The sequence below is a fragment of the Oncorhynchus clarkii genome, chromosome 29, assembly GCF_045791955.1.
Source record: "Oncorhynchus clarkii lewisi isolate Uvic-CL-2024 chromosome 29, UVic_Ocla_1.0, whole genome shotgun sequence".
Lineage (NCBI taxonomy): Eukaryota > Metazoa > Chordata > Actinopteri > Salmoniformes > Salmonidae > Oncorhynchus > Oncorhynchus clarkii.
In genome coordinates this window covers 15,991,541-16,013,552 of record NC_092175.1, presented here as the reverse complement: position 1 = coordinate 16,013,552, position 22,012 = coordinate 15,991,541, and the positions used below count along the sequence as shown (strand labels likewise).

The window sequence follows — 22,012 nt, the reverse complement described above, 5'->3', positions numbered from 1 at the left end:
CAATCCACCTGTGTGTAATCAAGTCTCCGTATAAATGCACCTGCACTGTGATAGTCTCAGAGGTCCGTTAAAAGCGCAGAGAGCATCATGAAGAACAAGGAACACACCAGGCAGGTCCGAGATACTGTTGTGAAGAAGTTTAAAGCCGGATTTGGATACAAAAAGATTTCCCAAGCTTTAAACATCCCAAGGAGCACTGTGCAAGCGATAATATTGAAATGGAAGGAGTATCAGATCACTGCAAATCTACCAAGACCTGGCCGTCCTTCTAAACGTTCAGCTCATACAAGGAGAAGACTGATCAAAGATGCAGCCAAGAGGCCCATGATCACTCTGGATGAACTGCAGAGATCTACAGCTGAGGTGGGAGACTCTGTCAATCAGTCGTATATTGCACAAATCTGGCCTTTATGGAAGAGTGGCAAGAAGAAAGCCATTTCTTAAAGATATCCACAAAAAGTGTTGTTAAAGTTTGCCACAAGCCACTTGGGAGACACACCAAACATGTGGAAGAAGGTGCTCTGGTCAGATGAAACCAAAATTGAACTTTTTGGCAACAATGCAAAACGTTATGTTTGGTGTAAAAGCAACACAGCTGAACACACCATCCCCACTGTCAAACATTGTGGTGGCAGCATCATGGTTTGGGCCTGCTTTTCTTCAGCAGGGACAGGGAAGAGGGTTAAAATTGATGGGAAGATGGATGGAGCCAAATACAGGACCATTCTGGAAGAAAACCTGATGGAGTCTGCAAAAGACCTGAGACTGGGACGGAGATTTGTCTTCCAACAAGACAATGATCCAAAACATAAAGCAAAATCTACAATGGAATGGTTCAAAAATAAACATATCCAGGTGTTAGAATGGCCAAGTCAAAGTCCAGACCTGAATCCAATCGAGAATCTGTGGAAAGAACTGAAAACTGCTGTTCACAAATGCTCTCCATCCAACCTCACTGAGCTTGAGCTGTTTTGCAAGGATGAATGGGAAAAAATTTCAGTCTCTCGATGTGCAAAACTGATAGACACATACCCCAAGCGACTTACAGCTGTAATCGCAGCAAAAGGTGGCGCTACAAAGTATTAACATAAGGGGGCTGAATAATTTTGCACGCCCAATTTTTCAGTTTTTGATATGTTAAAAAAGTTTGAAATATCCAATAAATGTCGTTCCACTTCATGATCGTGTCCCACTTGTTGTTGATTCTTCACAAAAAAATACAGTTTTATATCTTTATGTTTGAAGCCTGAAATGTGGCAAAAGGTCGCAAAGTTCAAGGGGGCCGAATACTTTCGCAAGGCACTGTAATTATGATTAAAAGGCTAAACTGATCTGAGATCAGCGGCCCTACTCTGAAACACTTTGTGAACACAGGCCAATAATGAACACCCACCTCTTGAGCAATCCTGGCATTGCTGAGCAGCTGCAGGGACAGGGTATGCTGCTTCTTCACTTAGGCTAATTGATTGAATGAAATGATGATTTGGAAAGCAATTGCCCAGTGCTAAAGTGCTTGGGCGGGAGAGCCAGCAGTCCAACATAATGCCTCTTTATTAGAACACCTGAAATAGATCTATAGCCCTTCAATTGAGTTATGTTTTGAATGCACGTAGTATATATCACGTAGTGTGCACAGCAGCTTCAGTGCCATGTTGAATATCAAGACTGCACCTGAGACTGTACCACAAGAATGAGCTGAAACGAGCACTGATAATATGCGGTACATGTTTTTTTTACAAATAAAAAATAGGCCAGTAACTGTACAAATGTCAAGGATGGCTGAAATCATAATTATTTTTTGCCTCCGTCACTGCCAACAGGGAGGGAATCAGTTAATTGCAAGAGATCAGGGTTTTAGAACAGGTTGGTCATTATCTAATCTAAAGAAACAAGTTAAACAACGCAAAAGCGAGTTCCTTGGCGCCTGAAGTACAAGCAGTGGTTTGTCAGTGAGCACCTTTGGGAAGGTCAGTGATGATCTATAGGACAACGTTAGCTGTGTCCAAATGGAACACATTGGTGAGAGGTTGAATCCACTGCATCGGACACAAAACAGACCATTAGGGCATAGGACTGTTCATATACAAAATAGGTTGTTGGCTATTATGGAAAGCTTTACAGCATAATAAACTGTTGCTGTGAAAACAAATGGAAAAAGATAAAAAAAAATAACAATTTTATATAGAAATCAAAACAACATTATATAAATTATTCATTACATGATAAACGTCTCTGTAAACGAAAACACAATTGTCCGAAAGAACTTTGGAAATTGATGCACGCTCAAAGAGTAATTTATGTGGAGCCAGTCAATTAGAGAATTGTAGAAATATCAAATGGAAAGAGGAGTGATGCCCTCACAAAATGCCAGAGCGATTGATTCCCTTTGTCTTCTTGTTCTCCAGCTGTCTTGGGGTCCTGAACACAGTCTCTTATCCTCCCTCGGTGAGTCCAAGGGGGTGGGAAATGAGCCTATGGGCCCCATGTCTCCCTCTCTAGCTGAAACACACGGGCCCGATGTTGAAGCCAAACTCGCGCGTGACATTTCCGCCCCCGAACACAGCCACATCTCTCACAGGAAGCAGGTTGAGGTCCTCAAATTCAAACACAAACTCCCGCGGCTCCAGCGAGTCCACCTCATCTCCCGGCTGCCACAGCACAAACACAGAAAAACAATTACGCAGTTGGCCAATAATAAACATCAGCGATCATGATTTTTTAATTTTTTAAATCCTATTTCTCATACTTTATCTTTTGTGACATCCCATTGTCACTCTTAGCAAGGAGTGCATAACTCTAACGTATTTGTAAGTGAAATACTTAGTCAAATGACACAAAAACAAAACTTACAATGCAGTCGTTAACAGCTCCTAAGTAACTCTGTCTCCTTGTGTCTGTCAGGAACTTGACCTCTCTGTCTGTGTGGCCCAGTCTGTGTCCCGGGTGGCAGGTGTAGGTGATCTTCTGCAAGGCTCTCCAACTCTGCAACCTCAGGAAACGCATCTGGACCACATTGGCCCCTGGATAATAGAACTGCCAGTGGCGGCAGAAAGGGAGACATTATGCTTTAGAACTCTGCTATGAGAGACTGTGAGACATCAGTACACAATTGATGCAGTTACAATTGAATTAGCTTTCTGTTACTATAAATTGAATAGTTGACACTAGAGAAAGAGAGTATATTTCAGAGGAGAAGTAGAGAGAACTGACAACCTGAAATCCTTGTTCCTGTTTGCTGAGCCATTGGAACGAGCTGTCTGTCTCTGAATCCATAAGCCAGGCCTTCGTGGGCATCTTTAGGTATAAAACAATATGATGTATTATGAGTATGGTATTAAGTATGAATATGATTATGTATTATGAGTATGGTATTAAGTATGAATATGATTATGAATTATGAGTATGTTATTAAAATATGATTATGTATTATGAGTATGGTATTAAGTATAAATAGGATTATGTATTATGCGCATGGTATTAAGTATACATATGATTATGTATTATGAGTATGGTATTAAGTATGAATATGATTATGTATCATGAGTATGGTATTAAGTATGAATATGATTATGAATTATGAGCATGGTATTAAAATATGATTATGTATTATGAGTATGGTATTGAGTATAAATAGGATTATGAATTATGAGCATGGTATTGAGTATAAATAGGATTATGTATTATGCGCATGGTATTAAGTATAAATATGATTGTGGATATTAGCTTGCAGGATCTGCTCAATTGTCAGATACACACTGGTCGATGGCATGAATTCTAAAAAGTTTACACTGATACCTGGAGGCATATTTAAAAATGTGTCTGTTGACAGTCTCTGTTCTTGATATTAGCATTTAGCTCAAAGGCAAAAAAAAACAAACAAATAAATTGGATTCCCGTTAAAAATGGATTTATTCTCTGCTTGTCCAGACAGCATCTCATTATTCTGTAGCCATTTGTTGCAGGATTATTCCCACTGTTGGTTTGATAGAGAGGTGTGAGGGTGAGAGGTGAGATGTGTGGGGTACTGATGATGTTATTGTCTACCTGGGCGTCTCTGGGGTGAAGGCAGGTGTGTGCGGCTGTACCAGAGAATTTGCAGTAGGCCAGGAGAGCATCAGCAGGGCTGCCCTGGTTAGGATCAATGTAATACATCCCTGTACAGACAAACAGCAACCATCATCTCAGTGTATACTCATCCTGACCTGTAACATTAATGTATATTCACTAGTCGTCATACGCTATGATGTGCAACAACACTCCTAAAGAGCTATGAGATCTTCCTCTGAGAACTAGCCATACAATGGATAACATTGTCTTTCTCTACCGTGCTTCTAATTTGCTTTGACAACTTGGGAGCCATGGGATTAGGATGCTCTGGCCATTAATGAGTATTTTCAAACAGCACAAAGGGCTTTGGCTCCCAGATAGATACAGTTGAAGTCGGAAGTTTACATACACCTTGGCCAAATACATTTAAACTCAGTATTTCACAATTCCTGACATTTAATCCTAGTAAAAATTCCCTGTTTTAGGTCAGTTAGGATCACCACTTTATTTTAAGAATGTGAAATGTCAGAATAATAGTAGAGAGAATGATTTATTTCGGCTATTATTTCTTTCATCACATTCCCAGTGGGTCAGAAGTTTACATACACTCAATTAGTATTTGGTAGCATTGCCTTTAAATTGTTTAACTTGGGTCAAATGTTTTGGGTAGCCTTCTACAAGCTTCCCACAATACGTTAAGTGAATTTTGGCCCATTCCTCCTGACAGAGCTGGTGTAAATGAGTCAGGTTTGCAGGTGTCCTTGCACACACATGCTTTTTCAGGTCTGCCCACAAATGTTCTATAGGATTGAGGTCAGGGCTTTGTGATGACCACTCCAATACCTTGACTTTGTTGACCTTCAGCCATTTTGCCACAACTTTGGAAGTATGCTTGGGGTCATTGTCCATTTGGAAGACCCATTTGCGACCAAGCTTTAACTTCCTGACTGATGTCTTGAGCTGTTGCTTCAATATGTCCACATCATTTTCATTCCTCATGATGCTATCTATTTTGTGAAGTGCACCAGTCGCTCCTGCAGCAAAGCACCCCCACAACATGATGCTGCCACCCCCGTGCTTCACGGTTGGGATGGTGTTATTTGGTTTTCAAGCCTCCCCCTTTTTCCTCCAAATATAACGATGGTCATTATGGCCAAACAGTTCTATTTTTGTTTCATCAGACCAGAGGACATTTCTCCAAAAAGTACGATCTTTGTCCCCATGTGCAGTTGCAAACCATAGTCTGGCTTTATTATGGCGGTTTTGGAGCAGTGGCTTCTTCCTTGCTGAGCGGCCTTTCAGGTTATGTCGATATAGGACTCGTTTTACTGTGGATATAGATACTTTTGTACCTGTTTCCTCCAGCATCTTCACAAGGTCCTTTGCTGTTATTCTGGGATTTGATTTTACACTTTTCACACCAAAGTACGTTCATCTCTAGGAGACAGAACGCGTCTCCTTCCTGAGCAGTATGATGGTTGCGTGGTCCCATGGTGTTTATACTTACAATTGTATACAATTGCATACAATTGTTTGTACAGATGAACATGGTACCTTCAGGCATTTGGAAATTGCTCCCAAGGATGAACCAGACTTGTGGATGTCTACAATTTTTTTTCTGAGGTCTTGGCTGATTTGTTTAGATTTTCCCATGATGTCAAACAAAGAGGCACTGAGTTTGAAGGTAGGTCTTGAAATACATCCACAGGTACACCTCCAATTGATTAAAATGATGTCAATTAGCCTATCAGAAGCTTCTAAAGCCATGACATCATTTTCTGGATTTTTCCAAGCTGTTTAAAGGCACAGTCAACTTAGTGTATGTAAACTTCTGACCCACTGGAATTGGGATACAGTGAATTATAAGTGAAATATTCTGTCTGTAAACAATTGTTGGAAAAATTACTTGTGTCATGCACAAAGTTGATGTCCTAACCAACATGCCAAAACTATAGTTTGTTAACAAGACATTTGTGGAGTGGTTGAAAAACAAGTTTTAATGACTCCAACCTAAGTGTATGTAAACTTCTGACTTCAACTGTATAATACAGGTATAGATAGTGTTTCTGACCACTGGTGTAATCGTGGTGGCAGAGCCACAGCTCCAGGCAGGTGGTGGCAGGGTGCTCCTTGCTGCCGTCAGGGGGGTCCATCAGCAGCCTCAGGTCCTGGTGTAGAGAGTCCAGCAGGGTCTGGAGCAGGGGGTAGTTGGGCTTGTCTGACAGATACACCAGGTCCTACAATGGTGATGAGAACGATATGATCATTATGGAGTTATTCCTTCCACCACTTAATCTAATGGCTTTTGGGACACAGTCCTACTTGCCGAAGATTAATGACTTGCCTTGAGTTGAGTGAGGGTCAGATTCATTGAAGGGCCTGGAAGTCCTGGGAGTCCAGGTGCCCCCTGAAACAAATGCAACAAAAAAAAAGAGTGGGACTAGGGTTGTAAAATTCCAGTAACTTTCTCAAAATACCCAGGTTTTCCAGAAATCCCAGTTGGAATATTCCTAAAATCGTGTGGGAATAAGCAGGAAATCCGGGAATTCTCCAACAAGTATTTCTAGAAAATCTGGGAATTTTGGGAACATAGTCAGAATTGTGTAACCCTAAGTGGGAGGTTACTGTGTGATGGATGCAATCTTTTTTGTTGTTGTCTCTGTGGTCAATCTTCAGCATTTGACAAAATGTACTATTGACCATTACGTATGAAATCAGTGCCACTTACCGGCAGGCCCCTCTTACCAGGTTGCCCAGGATATCCCTCAAATCCTTTCAAACCCTATGGACATACAGGCCATATAGTGAGACGAGATTGGATTTCTACCATTCCATACTTATTACTACGCCATATTCAAATGTAGTTAGATAAGGAAATGCACACTATAGTACTATCCCACTACTTTCCCCTCTGTGTTTTCCATTGTGATGACATATGTGCTTGTGAATGTTTGCTTTCACTGTGAGAAAAAGCTAACACGCAGCTCTACGTGGGGTTTGGCTTTGAAATGTTGAGAAAACAAGAAACTCATTTGTTATATCATACCTTTTCTCCAAACAAACCCTACAGATCGAGAGAAGAAAAAGGAGATGAGTTTGACTCGCAGGTCGGAAGTACACCGCTCTGCACTAACAGCTGTTGCAACCTTGCAATGCCTTGACTCACTGCATTATGATCGTATTAGCTCCAGCTTCACTGCTTTTAAGAGCCGAGGCAATGGCGAGTTGAACAGAGTAATAATCTACAGCTAAATTCGGAGAGAACGGCAGAATGGCAGGACAGTCTGGTGAAAGTAAAGAAATGGGCTTATATAAGAGTCTGCAATTTAAAAGGAATATTCTAGACATGATCATAATCATCATAATAACTTATTTTTAGGCATTCACCGAGTCTTGGTCTTGATGGTTAATGGACATGGGGGTTGTTAAGCTATGTGGCTGAATGATGGACTTAGTGGTCTAGCCCTCGTTTGTCCTTGCAAAAGAACTATGATTTTACATTCCCTGTGCCCCAAATGAAACACATATTCCATATATAGTGCAATACTTTCGACCAGAGCCCTATGGACACTGGTCAAAAGTAGTGCACTACTTAAGTAATAGGGAGCCATTTGAGAGAATTGAAAGGGCTTGGGAAGGTATTTCTGAGATGATCCAGGAAGGGTTACTTACAGGTAGTCCTGGCATCCCAGGTGTTCCTCTTGGCCCAGAAGGTCCGATATTCCCCTGGTTGGAAATAGTAGATCATGAAACGTTGATTAAAAAGTTATCAATGAATCTTTTCAGAAAGAAAAAGAAAGCAAAAAAAACTCTGCTAGATCACTATTGGTTCAATGAGCCTCATGGCTTTTGGTAATTGTCACTAATGGCTATGGTGCTATCGTAGAGAGTTCTTGCTATAGATGGTTTGAAAGGAAGAGTGTGTTGAGATAATGTTGTTTCACCTGATCTCCCTTTGGGCCTGTCTGTCCTGGCACCCCAACAGGACCCTGACTACCCTGTAAAACATACAGTTAGTCAGTCTGTTTGCCACAGCCCATCTCCTACTTATAGCATGGCATCATAGGCAACGTCATACTTCTGGAATGTTGACAAACCTGTCTGTATGTCGTTTCTCTATGAAGTTAAAACTGACACCAAGGCTTGTTTGTCGTGTCTCAGAGTAGGAGTGTTGACCTAGGATAAGCTTTGCATTCCAGATTGAAGTCGATGGTGTTAGGGTTAGTTTCTTACGTCCTTCTTTGTCAATCATTGGTTCATTGGTGAAATTAGCATTAGTACAATATCTTCAATAAAATCATTCAAAAACCTTTATTAATGCAATTGCAGACAGAGGTTGACAAACAGGAACATAGCACGCATGTTTCTGAGTAAGTTCTGCCTCCAACAAAAGGTCTCCAGTTGTTTCATGAAACCCTAAGTCGCGCCCTGGTGATGTCACTGCCTACGTCATCATCCTCTACTCCTGGGACCAGAACCATGCCCACAAAGCTGTATAAACAGGGCCTTTATTGTTAGCCAAACACTTAGCAGTAAATGTTCCCTCCCCCCAAAGTTGATTTGTTGTGGAATGTTTACCTAGTCTTATCTCCTTCACTCCCCGGCAGAGTTCTGTCTAAGTCACACATTTCTAAGATGGGCCTCTTTATAATGAGGCAGAAAGAGAGAGAAAACTCAAATACAACTGTAGAACAATACTAAACTTCTACAATGAATATATATACTGTTAATCCGTAGTCTAAAACCCTATAAATGTAAGGAGGGAGGGGTCTTATAACCCCTCCCCTTCTGTTAATAAAACATAAGTATAATCAATTATTCTGATACATCAAACATTTGTACAGCCCCAAATCATGACTGCTAGGTGAACCCTGACAATGGACATGCGGGGGACCTGATCCTCAATCAGCACTCCTAGTCTGAGACGTTTTATGAATACCAGACGTTTTTCAATCAAAACGTACCTTTAGGCCATCACCCCCTGGCGGACCGAGCGGCCCTATGTCCCCTTTCTCTCCCTGTAGGGGGGAACATATATGGTAAATAAGGCTTCCCAATGCAACTCTCTCTGATTCACTAGTATCAATAATTCAATTATATTCCTACCTTGCTCCCTTTGTCACCCTGATGCCCTCCGTCTCCTCGCGAGCCTGGGATTCCCTGAGAGAGAAAGGACGTCAGCTGTGTATCAATCATCAGCCGACCTAAAGCATTATCATGTAACAACGCTTTACTCTTATGAAACAATACTGCTCACAGTGAAGTGCATCGGAGGCTATCTCTGCCTGGGATTGAATGATGAAATGAAACAGTATCAATCTGTTGGACTTACTATAGACCCTGCCCATCCTGGAGGACCAATCAATCCCATATTTCCCCTTTTCCCCTGTAGGAATGACAGGACACAACGTTTGTGCACACCATGATATGTATGATATACAGTATGGTTAAGAGATCGGAGTGTGGGTGTGTGTGTGTGTGCATGTGCGTGTGTGACCCTTCACATCACCCGACCTCTGACCTTTGGTCCCCTCTCTCCTCTTGTGCCCCTGATTCCAGCCTTGCCTCTTTTGCCCTGTGAATGTTTACAATGTTGGTGAACGAGGCAAGGGTAAAACACACGGACACATCTCGGTCATGTCCTAAATGACACCCTATTCCCTTTGTAGTGAGCTACTTTTGAGTCCATCCCTCATCTTTCATTCATGAACCTGGATCATCTATTTTCCTTGAATACAACCCCTTTTATTCACACTGTGAAATTGAATGGATTAAAGGAGGGAGCCCTCACCCTCCTTCCGATGTGACCTGTCTTTCCAGGTGATCCATCTCTGCCGTCATCTCCCTGTTGAGCAAACACAGCATCAACAAACAGGAGGATATAATCTAGCCTCTGTGTGCACTAGTGCCCCAGAGAGGTGAGCTGAATGCAGGCCAGTGCCAGACTTGAGATTGGGTTTCACAGTACAAAGAGGAGAAGGAATGAGAAAAGGATAATAGAGAGATGGAGCATCTTGATCTCACCTTCTCTCCTTTCAGTCCCTGTTGTCCCTCAGGTCCTTGGCTTCCCCTGACACCCTGCAACATTCAACACAATAGAATGACTTTAAGAAACATCCAAAATGTCAGAGAAAGCTTATCAGGTTGAAGAAATATAGGCGACCTTCTGGTAGTGCTGTTAGTTTTACATACTGAAGATGACCATTTGACACTGCTTGAGGTCATCATTATTGGCTAGACAACAAACCCAGAGGGAAACCCGCTGCTATAGGAGCCTAATGCAGTTACATCATCCATGGCATCCCTGTGTCTGTGTACTCACCAGCACCCCAAGGGGACCTTCTGGCCCCTGGGCTCCCACCTCACCCTGTGGCCCCTGTTGTGGGAGAGGAGACAATAACAAACAGGGAAGAATGAAGCCGAAGCAAATAGTATGTCTTCGAGGAAAGATTTTTCTAGCCTGAGTGCCTGACATGTTTGACTTGACAATGAGCAACAGAGTTGGCAAGTGCACAAACAGATCTGGGACCAGACTAAGATGTCGCTGCTCTTTACCTCTAAACCAGGAAGTGCTGGTGGCCCTCTGATGCCCGGCAGACCGTCGAGCCCCTACAGAGACCAATACAAAATCAAATACCTTGAAGACTTATCTATTTCTGATTAATTGCATGGTAGAGTATATTATGAAAATTACATTTATAATAAAACCAGACATTGAATTGGGGTTAAATGGGGCACTGTCTATTTCACCTGTACTGATGTGTTGCTTTAGGGGCCAAAAGGCAAAACTGGCAGCAACAATGAATGTGCTCACCTGTTCTCCTGGCTCGCTTGATCCCCCTGGCTCCCCTTTTTCTCCGTCTGGCCCTGGCTCACCTTTATGGCCCAAGTCTCCCTCAGGCCCAACCTTCCCAACTGGACCCTGCAATATACACCACACCAGCACATGGATAATGCTATTCGTAGGGTGAATCACTGGGAATATGGCTAACTTGACTAGACGGTGGTCTAAAAGACACAGACCTGTGCTCCTGGCTTCCCCGGGTCACCTCTGACCCCTGAGACTCCAGCCACCCCCTGAGAATACAATAACAAGAAAACATGCATTTATACCAAAAGGACAAATGCCATTCACCCTGCATACAATATCAGTACTGTAGTAATTAGCTTTTGAAGCGACTGTTACCGGAGGCCCTGTTCTGCCAGGTTGTCCGATGGTTCCGCCAGACCCAGACTGGCCCTAGAGAAAGACAGAGACCGAGAAAGCAGATGGGAATTACAGTTCTGCTCTGAAGTAATTGCTTGGATTTTTCGGGGTAGTGGAAGCGTTTAGCATTTCCCTGTCCTGAATTGCTCCTCCATTTGATGTGCAGGCCAGGGAATCAAGTCATTACCTTCTCTCCTTCAGGTCCATCTGGCCCTGGAGGCCCCCTGGGGCCCATGATACCCTGAGAAGAAGCAGAAGAGACCAATGAATCACCGTCACCCTGACAACACTATGTCCAACCGTCTTTCCTCAATTCCTCCCATCCTATCTCCTCGCCTCCTTCTCAACCCTATTGGAGGACTAGATTCAAGGTCCCTCCCTTCAGGTCTTCTTCTCCAATCAGTTTTGAGAAAGAAGCAAAAAAAGAGGATGTGAGGAATCGATGAAGGATAAATTGAGAAAGAGCCTAACAGTGCAGAGAAGTCTAATCTATATATTTGCTCATTGGCCATTGATCAATTTGAGTTAATGTCAATAAGAAACGTAGAACTTTGAGTGACATATACTGTAGTAGTATCTGGTAGTGGTCAATACTTGTCAGAGAAAAACACGTACATTTCATTGACATAAATATCGCTTCCTGACTCACCTGTAGCCCTGACAAGCCTGCAGGTCCTATTTCTCCCATAAATCCTGGCTGACCCTGGTGGACACAGCACAGAGGTGGAGCATCAGTCATCAAATTGATCACCCAAAGCCACATCTCAAAAATCACATTGAAAATCACTTCAGTTGATTCCATTTGATGGTTTCAATGTGTGTTGAACATAAGCTAGAATGTGCAGCTCATTATGTATTGTCATCTGAACACTCACCATAAGTCCGATGTGGGCCTTTTCTCCTTTTGGTCCCTTCTCCCCATTCTCCCCCAGCGCCCCCCATGGACCATTCCGCCCTGTTGGCCCCAGAGGTCCCACATCACCCTGCAAATAACAGCCATGTCAGTCAGACATCACCATGATGTCATTTCAACCTGTTTGTAACGACGTTCTTTCAACCAGATTTCAACCTGTTTGTAATTATGGGTAGGCCGTCATTGTAAATAAGAATTTGTTCTTAACTGACTTGCCTAGTTAAATAAAGGTTCAATTAAAATTAAAATTAAGAATTAATTTCAACAAATTTTCAACTTTGTTTGTAATGATGTAATTTTAACCAGTTTTCAACCTGTTTGTAACCACTACCCACCCTCTCTATGGCCCTGTCAATAATTTGTGTCCAATGCAATAGATATGAATAGAATAGATAAGCAGTATACATACAGCACATTCACATTGATGCTGTGTGCTGAAAAGTCAGTGTTTGTTTACCTTCTCCCCTTTGAAACCTGGACCACCAGCATCGCCAGTAGGTCCAACATCACCCTAAGAACCAAAGGAGACATCTCAAGAGTTACACTGCAGAGTATATTGTATGGTCTTGTTGTGTGTATGATGCTTAGGTAAAGGGGCATGTACTACAGTAAGTGCACATGTGAGAATCTACAGGTGGTTCAGGTAGGTAGAGTAGACGTCAACTGACAAAGGCATGCTCACCTCTTTTCCCATTTGTCCATGAGAGCCTTGCAACCCTTTGAGCCCCTGTAGACCTCGATCTCCAGGCTGCCCTGGAGGACCAAACTTCCCACAAGGCCCTAGGTCCCCCTAGAATACATGTGAAGTAGAAGAAGTATTAAGAGGTGAAAAATATATTTAAACCATGTGTTGTAGAGGCATCATTGTGTCAGTATCACTGACCTGTTCCCCTTTCGTTCCTGGTGGCCCCTCTAACCCTGATTGGCCAGGAGTACCCTGGAAACAGGAAACGGAAGAGAACTATCAGAAAACGCACCTGCCTGAAACATTAGACTTTCTATTCGAAGTGTGTTCAACCAACCTGTTCCCCATCCAGTCCCGAAGGACCAAGATCACCAGGAGGTCCCAGCATACCCTGTCATGTTCCAAAAACAGTGTGGTTTAACACACAGCACATCAAACATTGCTAGATCATATTTAGGGTTGCAGAATTCCGGCAACTTTTCCAAATCAGTAGGAATAAGCAGGAAATCCGGAATCCTCCAACTAGGATATCTTGAAAACCGGAACATTTTGCGGAAAGTTACCGGAGTTTTGCATTCCTAGACATATTATTGTCATCGTCTCATTATATTTTCTGTACTTACCATTTCTCCTCTTTCCCCTGCTGGTCCTATGAGTCCACCAGCACCTGAAATTCCCTGGGAATTGGACCACATAGAGTTTAAAACGGTGGACAACTCAGCACACTGAAACATGGCTAAAGAGCTGCGCTTGGTATCCCAAACCATGCAAATAAGCATCCGATGGGTGACATCTAAGCCATCTAATCAATTACGAATACATTGATTGATTTCACCTACTGAACCCTGACAAGAAATCCATCCAACAGGCATCAATGTCCCATACGAGATTATACAGAGGTTCTAGAGGTTACAGTCCTCAGAGGTTGTTTAGGGGAGAAGAGAAGCGGCTGGAAAGTACCCACTCACTGAGGTTCCTGCTGGTCCGTCAGGACCTTGTGTCCCCGGAGGCCCTCTGCTTCCCCTGGGCCCCGGCTTCCCTGTCCCTCCATCTGAACCCTGCAGACCCGGGGGTCCCTGGAACACACAGGTGAGTATTGGTCTTGTTCCCATTGTATATTGTGTCTACACTTTTGGTCTGGCCAAGCTTGACTAACTGTACATTGACAGTGTATTATAGAGCATGGATATGTAAGAACATTTTGACTGTTGATGGAGTGGTGATAAGGCCTGTTCTGCTTTAACTCACCTGTAGGCCCTCTGACCCTGTGGGTCCCAGATCCCCCAGCCGACCCTTACGAGAAAACCAAGAGAGATCATTAAGGAGGAAAAGCATGGACTACAAAATACAGCCAATGACCATCGCATTGCGGATTGATTTTTCAAAGGAGATATTTGGGAAATGTAGTTCTGGTATTGGACACTTCTTTGGACACTGTGTTAACTAACCTCCAGACGAGCTTCAATGCCATACAACTCTCCTTCCGTGGCCTCCAACTGCTCTTAAATGCAAGTAAAACTAAATGCATGTTCTTCAACCGATCGCTGCCCGCATCTGCCAGCCGTCCAGCATCACTACTCTGGACGGTTCTGACTTGGAATATGCGGACAACTACAAATACCTATGTGTCTGGTTAGACTGTAAATTCTCCTTCCAGACTCACTTGAAACATCTACAATCCAAAATTAAATCTAGAATCGGCTTCCTATTTCGCAACAAAGCCTCCTTCACTCATGCTGCCAAACATACCCTCGTAAAACTGACCATCCTACCGATCCTCGACTTCGGCGATGTCATTTACAAAATAGCCTCCAACACTCACAGTGCCATCCGTTTAGTCACCAAAGCCCCATATACTAACCACCACTGCGACCTGTACGCTCTCGTTGGCTGGCCCTCACTTCATACTCGTCTCCAAATCCACTGGCTCCAGGTCATCTACAAGTCTTTGCTAGGTAAAGCCCCGCCTTATCTCAGCTCACTGGTCACCATATCAGCACCCACCCGTAGCACGCACTCGAGCAGGTATATCTCACTGGTCACCCCCAAAGCCATTCCTCCTTTGGCCGCCTTTCCTTCCAGTTCTCTGCTGCCAATGACTGGAACGAACTGCAAAAATGACTGAAGCTGGAGACTCATCTCTCTCAATTGCTTTAAGCACCAGCTATCAGAGCAGCTCACAGATCACTGCACCTGTACATAGCCCATCTGTAAATAACCCATCCAACTACCTCATCCCCATACTGTATTTATTTATTTATTTATCTATCTTTCTCCTTTGCACCCCAGTATCCCTACTTGCACGTTCATCTTCTGCACATCAATCACTCCAGTGTTGAATTGGTATATTGTAAATATTTCGCCACTATGGCCTATTTTATTGCTTTACCTCCCTTATCTTACCGCATTTGCACACACTGTATATATATACTTTTTTATGCTGTAGTATTGACTGTATGTTTGTTTATTCCATCTGTGTTGTTGTATGTTGTCTGCTTTGCTTTATCTTGGCCATGTCGCAGTTGTAAATGAGAACTTGTTCTCAACTAGCCTACCTGGTTAAATAAAGGTGAAACAAAAAAAAAGAAATAAAAATTGATTGACCAATGTGTTTGAGGTTGATCTCACCTGAGGTCCTGGAGGGCCTCTCTCCCCAGGAGGTCCTGATAAACCCTATAAAATACAGCCTAGTCAGCACAGGCTCAATACACCCATCACCCAAACTAATGCCCGACTCAATGAAGTTGTCCACAAGGACTTGTCACATACAGTATGTGGACTTGTCAATAACAGCACAGTTACTTACTGGAGGTCCAGGCTTCCCAGAAGGACCAGGCAGGCCTCTCACACCTGTCTCTCCCTGAGACACAAATACACAGTCAGTCGCAATAACGACTAAACATTTCAAAGGAACTACACATAGAAACATGTGATGCTGGTGCAGGTCTGGTATGGCCGTTTGGAATAATCACTGACTACATAACTCATATGCGTGTCCTTACCCTCTCTCCCATGTGACCAGTTATACCACGCATTCCCATGTTACCCGGGAAACCCTGGGGGCAAGAGAGACACGGGAGTGGTAATATAAGGACGTTGCACACACACACACACACACACACACACACACACACACACACACACACACACACACACACACACACACACACGCGCGCGCGCACAAGCACACACGAGGACAAAACAGAGACAGTCTCAGTGTGCTGATCAAACCCTTGGCCCTGTACACCCTACAGAAGCATCACTTACATACGTGCCTACTGAGCCCTGTGGGCCCTCCACACCTTCCTTCCCAGTGAAGCCCTGATGGAGAGACACAGCGTCATACACACACACACACACACACACACACACACACACACACACACACACACACACACACACACACACACACACACACACACACACACACACACACACACACACACACTCACGGTTCAAAGTTGTCCTATTGAGAATCACATCAACCACTTTCGTGTTAAACGTGTCACTCACCCTCTCTCCAAGCGGCCCAGGGATACCTGTTGGTCCTATCCGTCCAGGTGTGCCCTGTCAATGAGACAGTAGTCACTCACACTGCACGCTGTGTGCAGATGGCCTCAGTCCCCAACACTAACTTTGTTCATAGCTCATCATTGCAGCTAGTCATTGATTATATAGAAATGTCTGCCAGATCATTGTGCATGTTTATGATAGTAATATCCACAATCAATGTCCTTTGATTGTTGGTGGAACACAATAACTTAAAGTGTCTGATTGGAATAAACTTTGAGGCTTTCTAGACTCACCGGAGGTCCTGAGGGGCCATCTGGACCTGGCTCTCCAGCAATGCCCTGGAATCCCTTGATGAAGGACAAGGAAGGTGAAAGAGTGATGGAAAGAGTAAGAGGAGAGGAGAATGAGAGAATGATGGAGAGAGGAAGAAAGAAGAGAGCTTATCGCATGGGTGTACTCGATGAGAACATTAAAATGCAAATAAAAAGTAATTGGAATTGATTACATATAATACAATTAAAATGTTTGCACAATGCTGTGAGTCGATTCAGTGTTTAACTGAGTTTACAAATGTTTTGCTATTCAGCTGTTTAATCTACCGCTTAATGACTTTGTAATCATGAGTTAATTGGACCAACTATATGCAGGCTATTCAGTAATTATGCCTCTGGTACAGAGGTTAACTGTACCCAATTTAATGGGCTACCTCGTCCATCTTTGTTATATTACCACCTAATAATGTAAACATCAACAATGGAGTCTACTGCAAGGAACATTACATCAAAGAACAACTTTCTAAATTGAAAATCTAACATTTTTATTTGTTTTTTTTATGGCTACGTTGATGATGGCAGTGGCACATAACTTTATCAAATGGATAATCAATTGGTGATAATGCCCACATGCCAAATCATTTATCTTAGCCATCCCTCTTCCTCCGCTCCCTTCTCCTGTCTCCCCTTAGTGTTCTCGCTGCCTGGTGAGGAGTCTATATTTAAGCAATAAGGACCGGGGGGGGGGGGGGTATATGACCAATATACCACGGCTAAGGGCTGTTATGCAAGACGCAACACGGAGTGCCTGCATACAGTCCTTAGCTGTGGTATATTGGCGATACACAAACCCCGAGGTGCCTTATTGCTTTTATAAATTGGTTACCAACGTAATTAGAAAAGTAAAAATAAAATGTTTGTCATACCTGTGGTATACGGTCTGATACACCACGGCTTTCAACCAATCAGCATTCAGGGCTAAAACCACCCAGTTTATAATACAGTATATAGCTGAGATGGAAATACATTACACTGGCCAGATTACAGACCTTCTGGAGGTGACTGACTGGGCTAGAAACCACTTTCACACCTCCTCATATTATATTATCCACACCCCACACACTCATATGTTTATGTGAGAGTGCGTGTTCGTGTGTGAATGCACAGGTGTGTGTGTGTGCGCTCGTGCGTGGGAAACCATCAGTGTGTGTGGCGGTGATGCAATATCACTGACCTACGCCCTCACACTCCTGAACCTTTTACAGCTCCCGTTTACAAGCATGGAGAGACACTTGATATCGTTAACTAGCTCGGTAGCAAGTACTTTTCTGCTCTATTAAATTTTTGGGGGGCTAGTCTGCGTTTGTTGTGATTGCCTGGTCACAAAATCATATAAAACCCATCATATATTTCAGGGGTGTCCTATAAAATGTGACAAGGTGTTTTGATTTGCTTTCATTCAGCACCTCGCCCTGCCCGGTCAAAAATAGCTGAGCTGGGAGAATTACAGTGTATCATTGACCAACCAATGAATTTAAACATAATGAGACTGACGACAAGAAGTTCTTAGAGTTACTAAGTGTCATTGTGACCTTTACGTGAACCACATGTATTGAGTATGAGTCTCTACGATAAGCCTATGTATACTGTTAAAGCATCTTCTTGGTTTACCTTTAGGCCTTTACTGCCAGCTATTGCCACCGAACCAGAGAGACCCTGCAACACATGAGAAACGAGTGTCAACTCAATAGACACCAACAGAGGTCATGCACTGTATACACAAGCATTAGTGTGTATAAGAGACATAGCGCTGACCATTAGCAAATACAGTATCTCCATAACTACACATTTTAAACAAGGAGACAAATGCCATTCATTTGGTCATATTCATGTTAGAATGTAATGACATGAGGTTGAAATTGAGGAGGGATGAATTAAAGTTGAGAACGCATATTCCGGTTTGTCTGCCCCACATGCAATGACAATCACTCGTGAATATGTCATACGAATCAGGGTTGTGAAGATCGCCATCTGCTGTTTAGACCCAGAATGACTACAGTTGTTCACAACTCATTATCTGATTCTACAGAAACCCTCAGGAGTAGGGTTGCATGCAAAATTCGGTAACTTCCAGGAATTTTCTAGCTGAATTCTGAAAACACAGGACAACTACTACTCAGGAGACATTTTACTATAATCCTTTCTGATTGCACCTATACTTTTCTTGAGCAATACTTTCATATATTTTCTCAACAATCTGCCAATGTATGCAGTACAGACAGGAAAAAATCTGACAAAAGAAAAACTGTTGATTGGCAGTCTATTTTGTGTACATGGCTCAGTGTATGCAGTATATACAAGCTCAGTGTTTTCAGGGGTGTGGTCACTGTATTGAAATATGATATAGAATGGGAACCTGTGTACCAGGCTTTCCTTCTGGTCCCTCTGTCCCGGGAGGGCCTGGCAAGCCCTGTTGGAAACACACACACACACACACACAATAATAAGTGTACTGTGATTCCGTCGTTCATATTAGTTTTTAGTCAGCTCCATTAGATAAGCCCGTACAACCTTGGATACCCTTTATCACCAAGCAAGTGTTAGCATCTGGAGTTTTAACACTTAGCTATATTACTGAGGAGACAGATCTGTCCCTCCACACACACCAGTGGAGGCTGCTGAGGGGAGGAGTCCATGGAATTTTATCAAATGTATGATTTCCATGTGGTTGATACCATTCCATTCACTCCATTCCCGCTATTACTATGAGCCGTCCTCCCCTCAGCAGCACACACACACACACACACTGTGAATGTTCTGTGCTTACCGGTTGACCAGGCTGGCCAACATTCCCTCTCTGACCCACGCGACCCTGGGTAAAAGAGGGCAGTGGCAATCAGAATACCATTCAAATATCAAACGCAGAACTTAAATCACGCTTGACTTAATACTAGGGTTGCAAAATTCCAGAAACTTTCCAATAATTCCCAGAAATTACATATCCTAGAAATGCTGGATAACCTGGACATTTTGGAAATGTTACTGGAATTTAGCAACCTTCATAAACACATTCAATGGGAGAGTGTCCTACCTTGTTCCCTCTGTGTCCAGGCTTGCCGTTGCGCCCATCTGTCCCTCTATTCCCCTTCAAAGAAACACAGAGATATTTAATACACTACATGTTCCAAATGGCACCCCATAGGACTGGTCAAAAGTAGTGCACTACACAGGCCGGGAATAGGTTGCCATTTGGGACACTATTTCAGGACATGAAATCCACAGTTGAATCATCATTTTGACCAATCCTAACAGGCAGACTGATGAAATAATGACATTCAAAATGTTACATTCATTATGATGCATTCCTTTCTGAAGTCTTCTCTGACCTTCAGCCCCTCTCTGCCCAGTTTTCCCTGAGGGCCAGTTTCTCCATTCTCCCCCTGAAAGAAAATATCCAAAATCCATCAGTCTTCCACTGGTAAAGTGTCAGTCTATAACTTTAGATACAGTGATAAGGCAGAGAGGCTGCCTACCTCAATGCCTTTAGTGCCAGATTGACCTTTGAGCCCTGTAAAGCCAGGGGGGCCACTGGGACCCCTCTCTCCCTGAGGCCCTTGGATACCCGAAGCACCCTGAACACCCTGAGAGATAGAACAAGAGAGAGAGAGAGAGAGAGGTAGAGAGAGAGAGAGAGAGAGAGAGAGAGAGAGAGACAGAAACAGATAAACGGGTAACTCACAATAGACCTAAAAAGTATGAATCAACAGCTTTAGTTTTGCGGAATGTGTACAGGTCTCCAGAGACCGGGTTCTTACTCTCTCCCCCTTTGGTCCAGGGTCTCCCTTATCCCCGTCTGGTCCTCTTTTTCCCTGTAGAGGTCAGAGGTGAGGGGTCAGTTGTCAGACGAGGGCAAGTAAAGTAAGTAGCTGAAAAGCATGCAACCTGGTCCTTCATAGTGTTTTGAATCACTCCAAGGACAGCACAAAAATGGATTCCATCTAATTCAAAATAAATATCAGTAAATGCAGTACTAATACTTACAGTAATACCAGGGAAACCCATTGGACCTTGTATTCCCAGTGGGCCCTTCAATCAAAGAGTGACAGAGAATGGATTGAAGCGTTAGTTCCTTTTAGTTCATTTTTCTCACTTCAAGTAGAGGATGGAGAGAAATCACAGCTCCACCAAATCTTCCCTTTCATGATGATCTTTTGATCTTTTGTCTGATCTATAGCCACACTTCGGCCACACTGACTGACACATTTTTTATGACACACCATCTGATAACAGCATAATATAAGAGATATACAGGGCATTCGGAAAGTGTTCAGACCCCTAGACTTTTTCCATATTTTGTTATGTTACAGCCTGTCTAAAATAGCTGAAATAAAAAAAGAATTACTAATCTGCAGCAATCTACACACAATACCCCATAATGACATAGCGAAAAACAGGTTTCTAAAAATTGACCTCAGGTGTATCCTGTTTCCATTGATCATCCTTGAGACATTTCCACAACTTGATAGGGGTCCACCTGTGGTACATTCATTTGATTGGACATGATTTGGAAATGCAGACACCCGTCTATCTAAGGTCCCCCAGTTGACAGTGCATGTCAGAGCAAAAACCAAGCCATGAGGTCGAAGGAATTGTCCGTAGAGCTCCGAGACAGGATTGTGTCAAGGCACAGATCTGGGGAAGGGTACAAAACATTTCTGCAGCATTGAAGGTCCCCCAAGAACACCGTGGTCTCCATCATTCTTAAATGGAAGAAGTTTGGAACCACCAAGATTCTTCCTAGAGCTGGCCGCCCGGCAAAACTGAGCAATCGGGGGAGAAGGGCCTTGGTCAGGGAGGTGACCAAGAACCCGATGGTCACTCTGACCAGAGCTCTATAGTTCCTCTGTGGAGATGGGAGAACCTTCCAGAAGGACAACCATCTCTGCAGCACTCCGTGTCCGGACAGAAGTCACTCCTCAGTAAAAGGCACATGACAGCCAGCTTGGAGTTTGCCAAAAGGCACCTAAAGGACTCAGACCACGAGAAACAAGAATCTCTGGTCTGATGCAACCAAGATTAAACTCTTTGGCCTGAATGCCAAGAGTCCCATCTGGAGGAAACCTGGCACCATCCCTACGGTGAAGCATGGTGTTGGCAGCATCATGCTGTGCAGGTGTTTTTCACCAGCAGTGACTGGGAGACTAGTCAGGAGCGAGACAAAGATGAATGGAGCAAAGTACAGAGAGATTATTGATGAAAACCTGCTCCAGAGCGCTCAGGACCTCAGACTGGGACAACAGTTCATCTCCCATAAGGACAATGACCCTAAGCACACAGCCAAGACAACGCAGGAGTGGGTTCGGAAAAAGTCTCTG

General features: G+C 43.3%; 2 protein-coding genes across 2 annotated transcripts; both read right to left on the bottom strand.

The window, feature by feature from the left end:
• Positions 1–2,333: 2,333 nt before the first annotated feature.
• On the bottom strand, positions 2,334–6,552 carry LOC139388282 (collagen alpha-2(V) chain-like). The gene is made up of 6 exons (XM_071134857.1): positions 6,392–6,552; positions 6,119–6,284; positions 4,045–4,154; positions 3,214–3,294; positions 2,851–3,033; positions 2,334–2,648 (listed from the first exon to the last, which is right to left on the bottom strand). Exons 1-6 carry the CDS (start codon positions 6,416–6,418, stop codon positions 2,496–2,498), a joined length of 720 nt encoding a protein of 239 aa, XP_070990958.1. The 5' UTR covers positions 6,419–6,552; the 3' UTR covers positions 2,334–2,495.
• Positions 6,553–6,759: 207 nt separating this feature from the next.
• Positions 6,760–20,273, bottom strand: LOC139388151 (collagen alpha-1(I) chain-like). The gene is made up of 36 exons (XM_071134730.1): positions 20,197–20,273; positions 20,024–20,077; positions 19,729–19,782; positions 19,465–19,509; positions 19,062–19,107; positions 18,309–18,353; positions 16,659–16,712; positions 16,366–16,419; positions 16,120–16,173; positions 15,855–15,908; positions 15,659–15,712; positions 15,481–15,525; positions 14,101–14,145; positions 13,821–13,928; positions 13,476–13,529; positions 13,190–13,243; positions 13,051–13,104; positions 12,850–12,957; positions 12,625–12,678; positions 12,130–12,237; positions 11,904–11,957; positions 11,442–11,495; positions 11,234–11,287; positions 11,071–11,124; positions 10,862–10,969; positions 10,603–10,656; positions 10,370–10,423; positions 10,072–10,125; positions 9,839–9,892; positions 9,380–9,622; positions 9,154–9,207; positions 9,012–9,065; positions 7,992–8,045; positions 7,720–7,773; positions 7,094–7,111; positions 6,760–6,829 (listed from the first exon to the last, which is right to left on the bottom strand). Exons 3-30 carry the CDS (start codon positions 19,764–19,766, stop codon positions 9,548–9,550), a joined length of 1,689 nt encoding a protein of 562 aa, XP_070990831.1. The 5' UTR covers positions 19,767–19,782; positions 20,024–20,077; positions 20,197–20,273; the 3' UTR covers positions 6,760–6,829; positions 7,094–7,111; positions 7,720–7,773; positions 7,992–8,045; positions 9,012–9,065; positions 9,154–9,207; positions 9,380–9,547.
• Positions 20,274–22,012: the final 1,739 nt, after the last annotated feature.

Coding starts and splice junctions, on each gene's coding strand:
- LOC139388282 (XM_071134857.1), bottom strand. CDS start 6,418: ATGAATCTGACCCTCACTCAACTCAAG. Junction 6,285..6,391: donor TGACCCTCACTCAACTCAAG/GCAAGTCATTAA, acceptor TCACCATTGTAG/GACCTGGTGTATCTGTCAGA. Junction 3,034..3,213: donor AACAGGAACAAGGATTTCAG/GTTGTCAGTTCT, acceptor CGCCACTGGCAG/TTCTATTATCCAGGGGCCAA.
- LOC139388151 (XM_071134730.1), bottom strand. CDS start 19,766: ATGGGCGCAACGGCAAGCCTGGACACAGAGGGAACAAG. Junction 12,238..12,624: donor CAGGTTTCAAAGGGGAGAAG/GTAAACAAACAC, acceptor TGTTATTTGCAG/GGTGATGTGGGACCTCTGGG. Junction 9,893..10,071: donor AGGGACTGAAAGGAGAGAAG/GTGAGATCAAGA, acceptor TTTGCTCAACAG/GGAGATGACGGCAGAGATGG.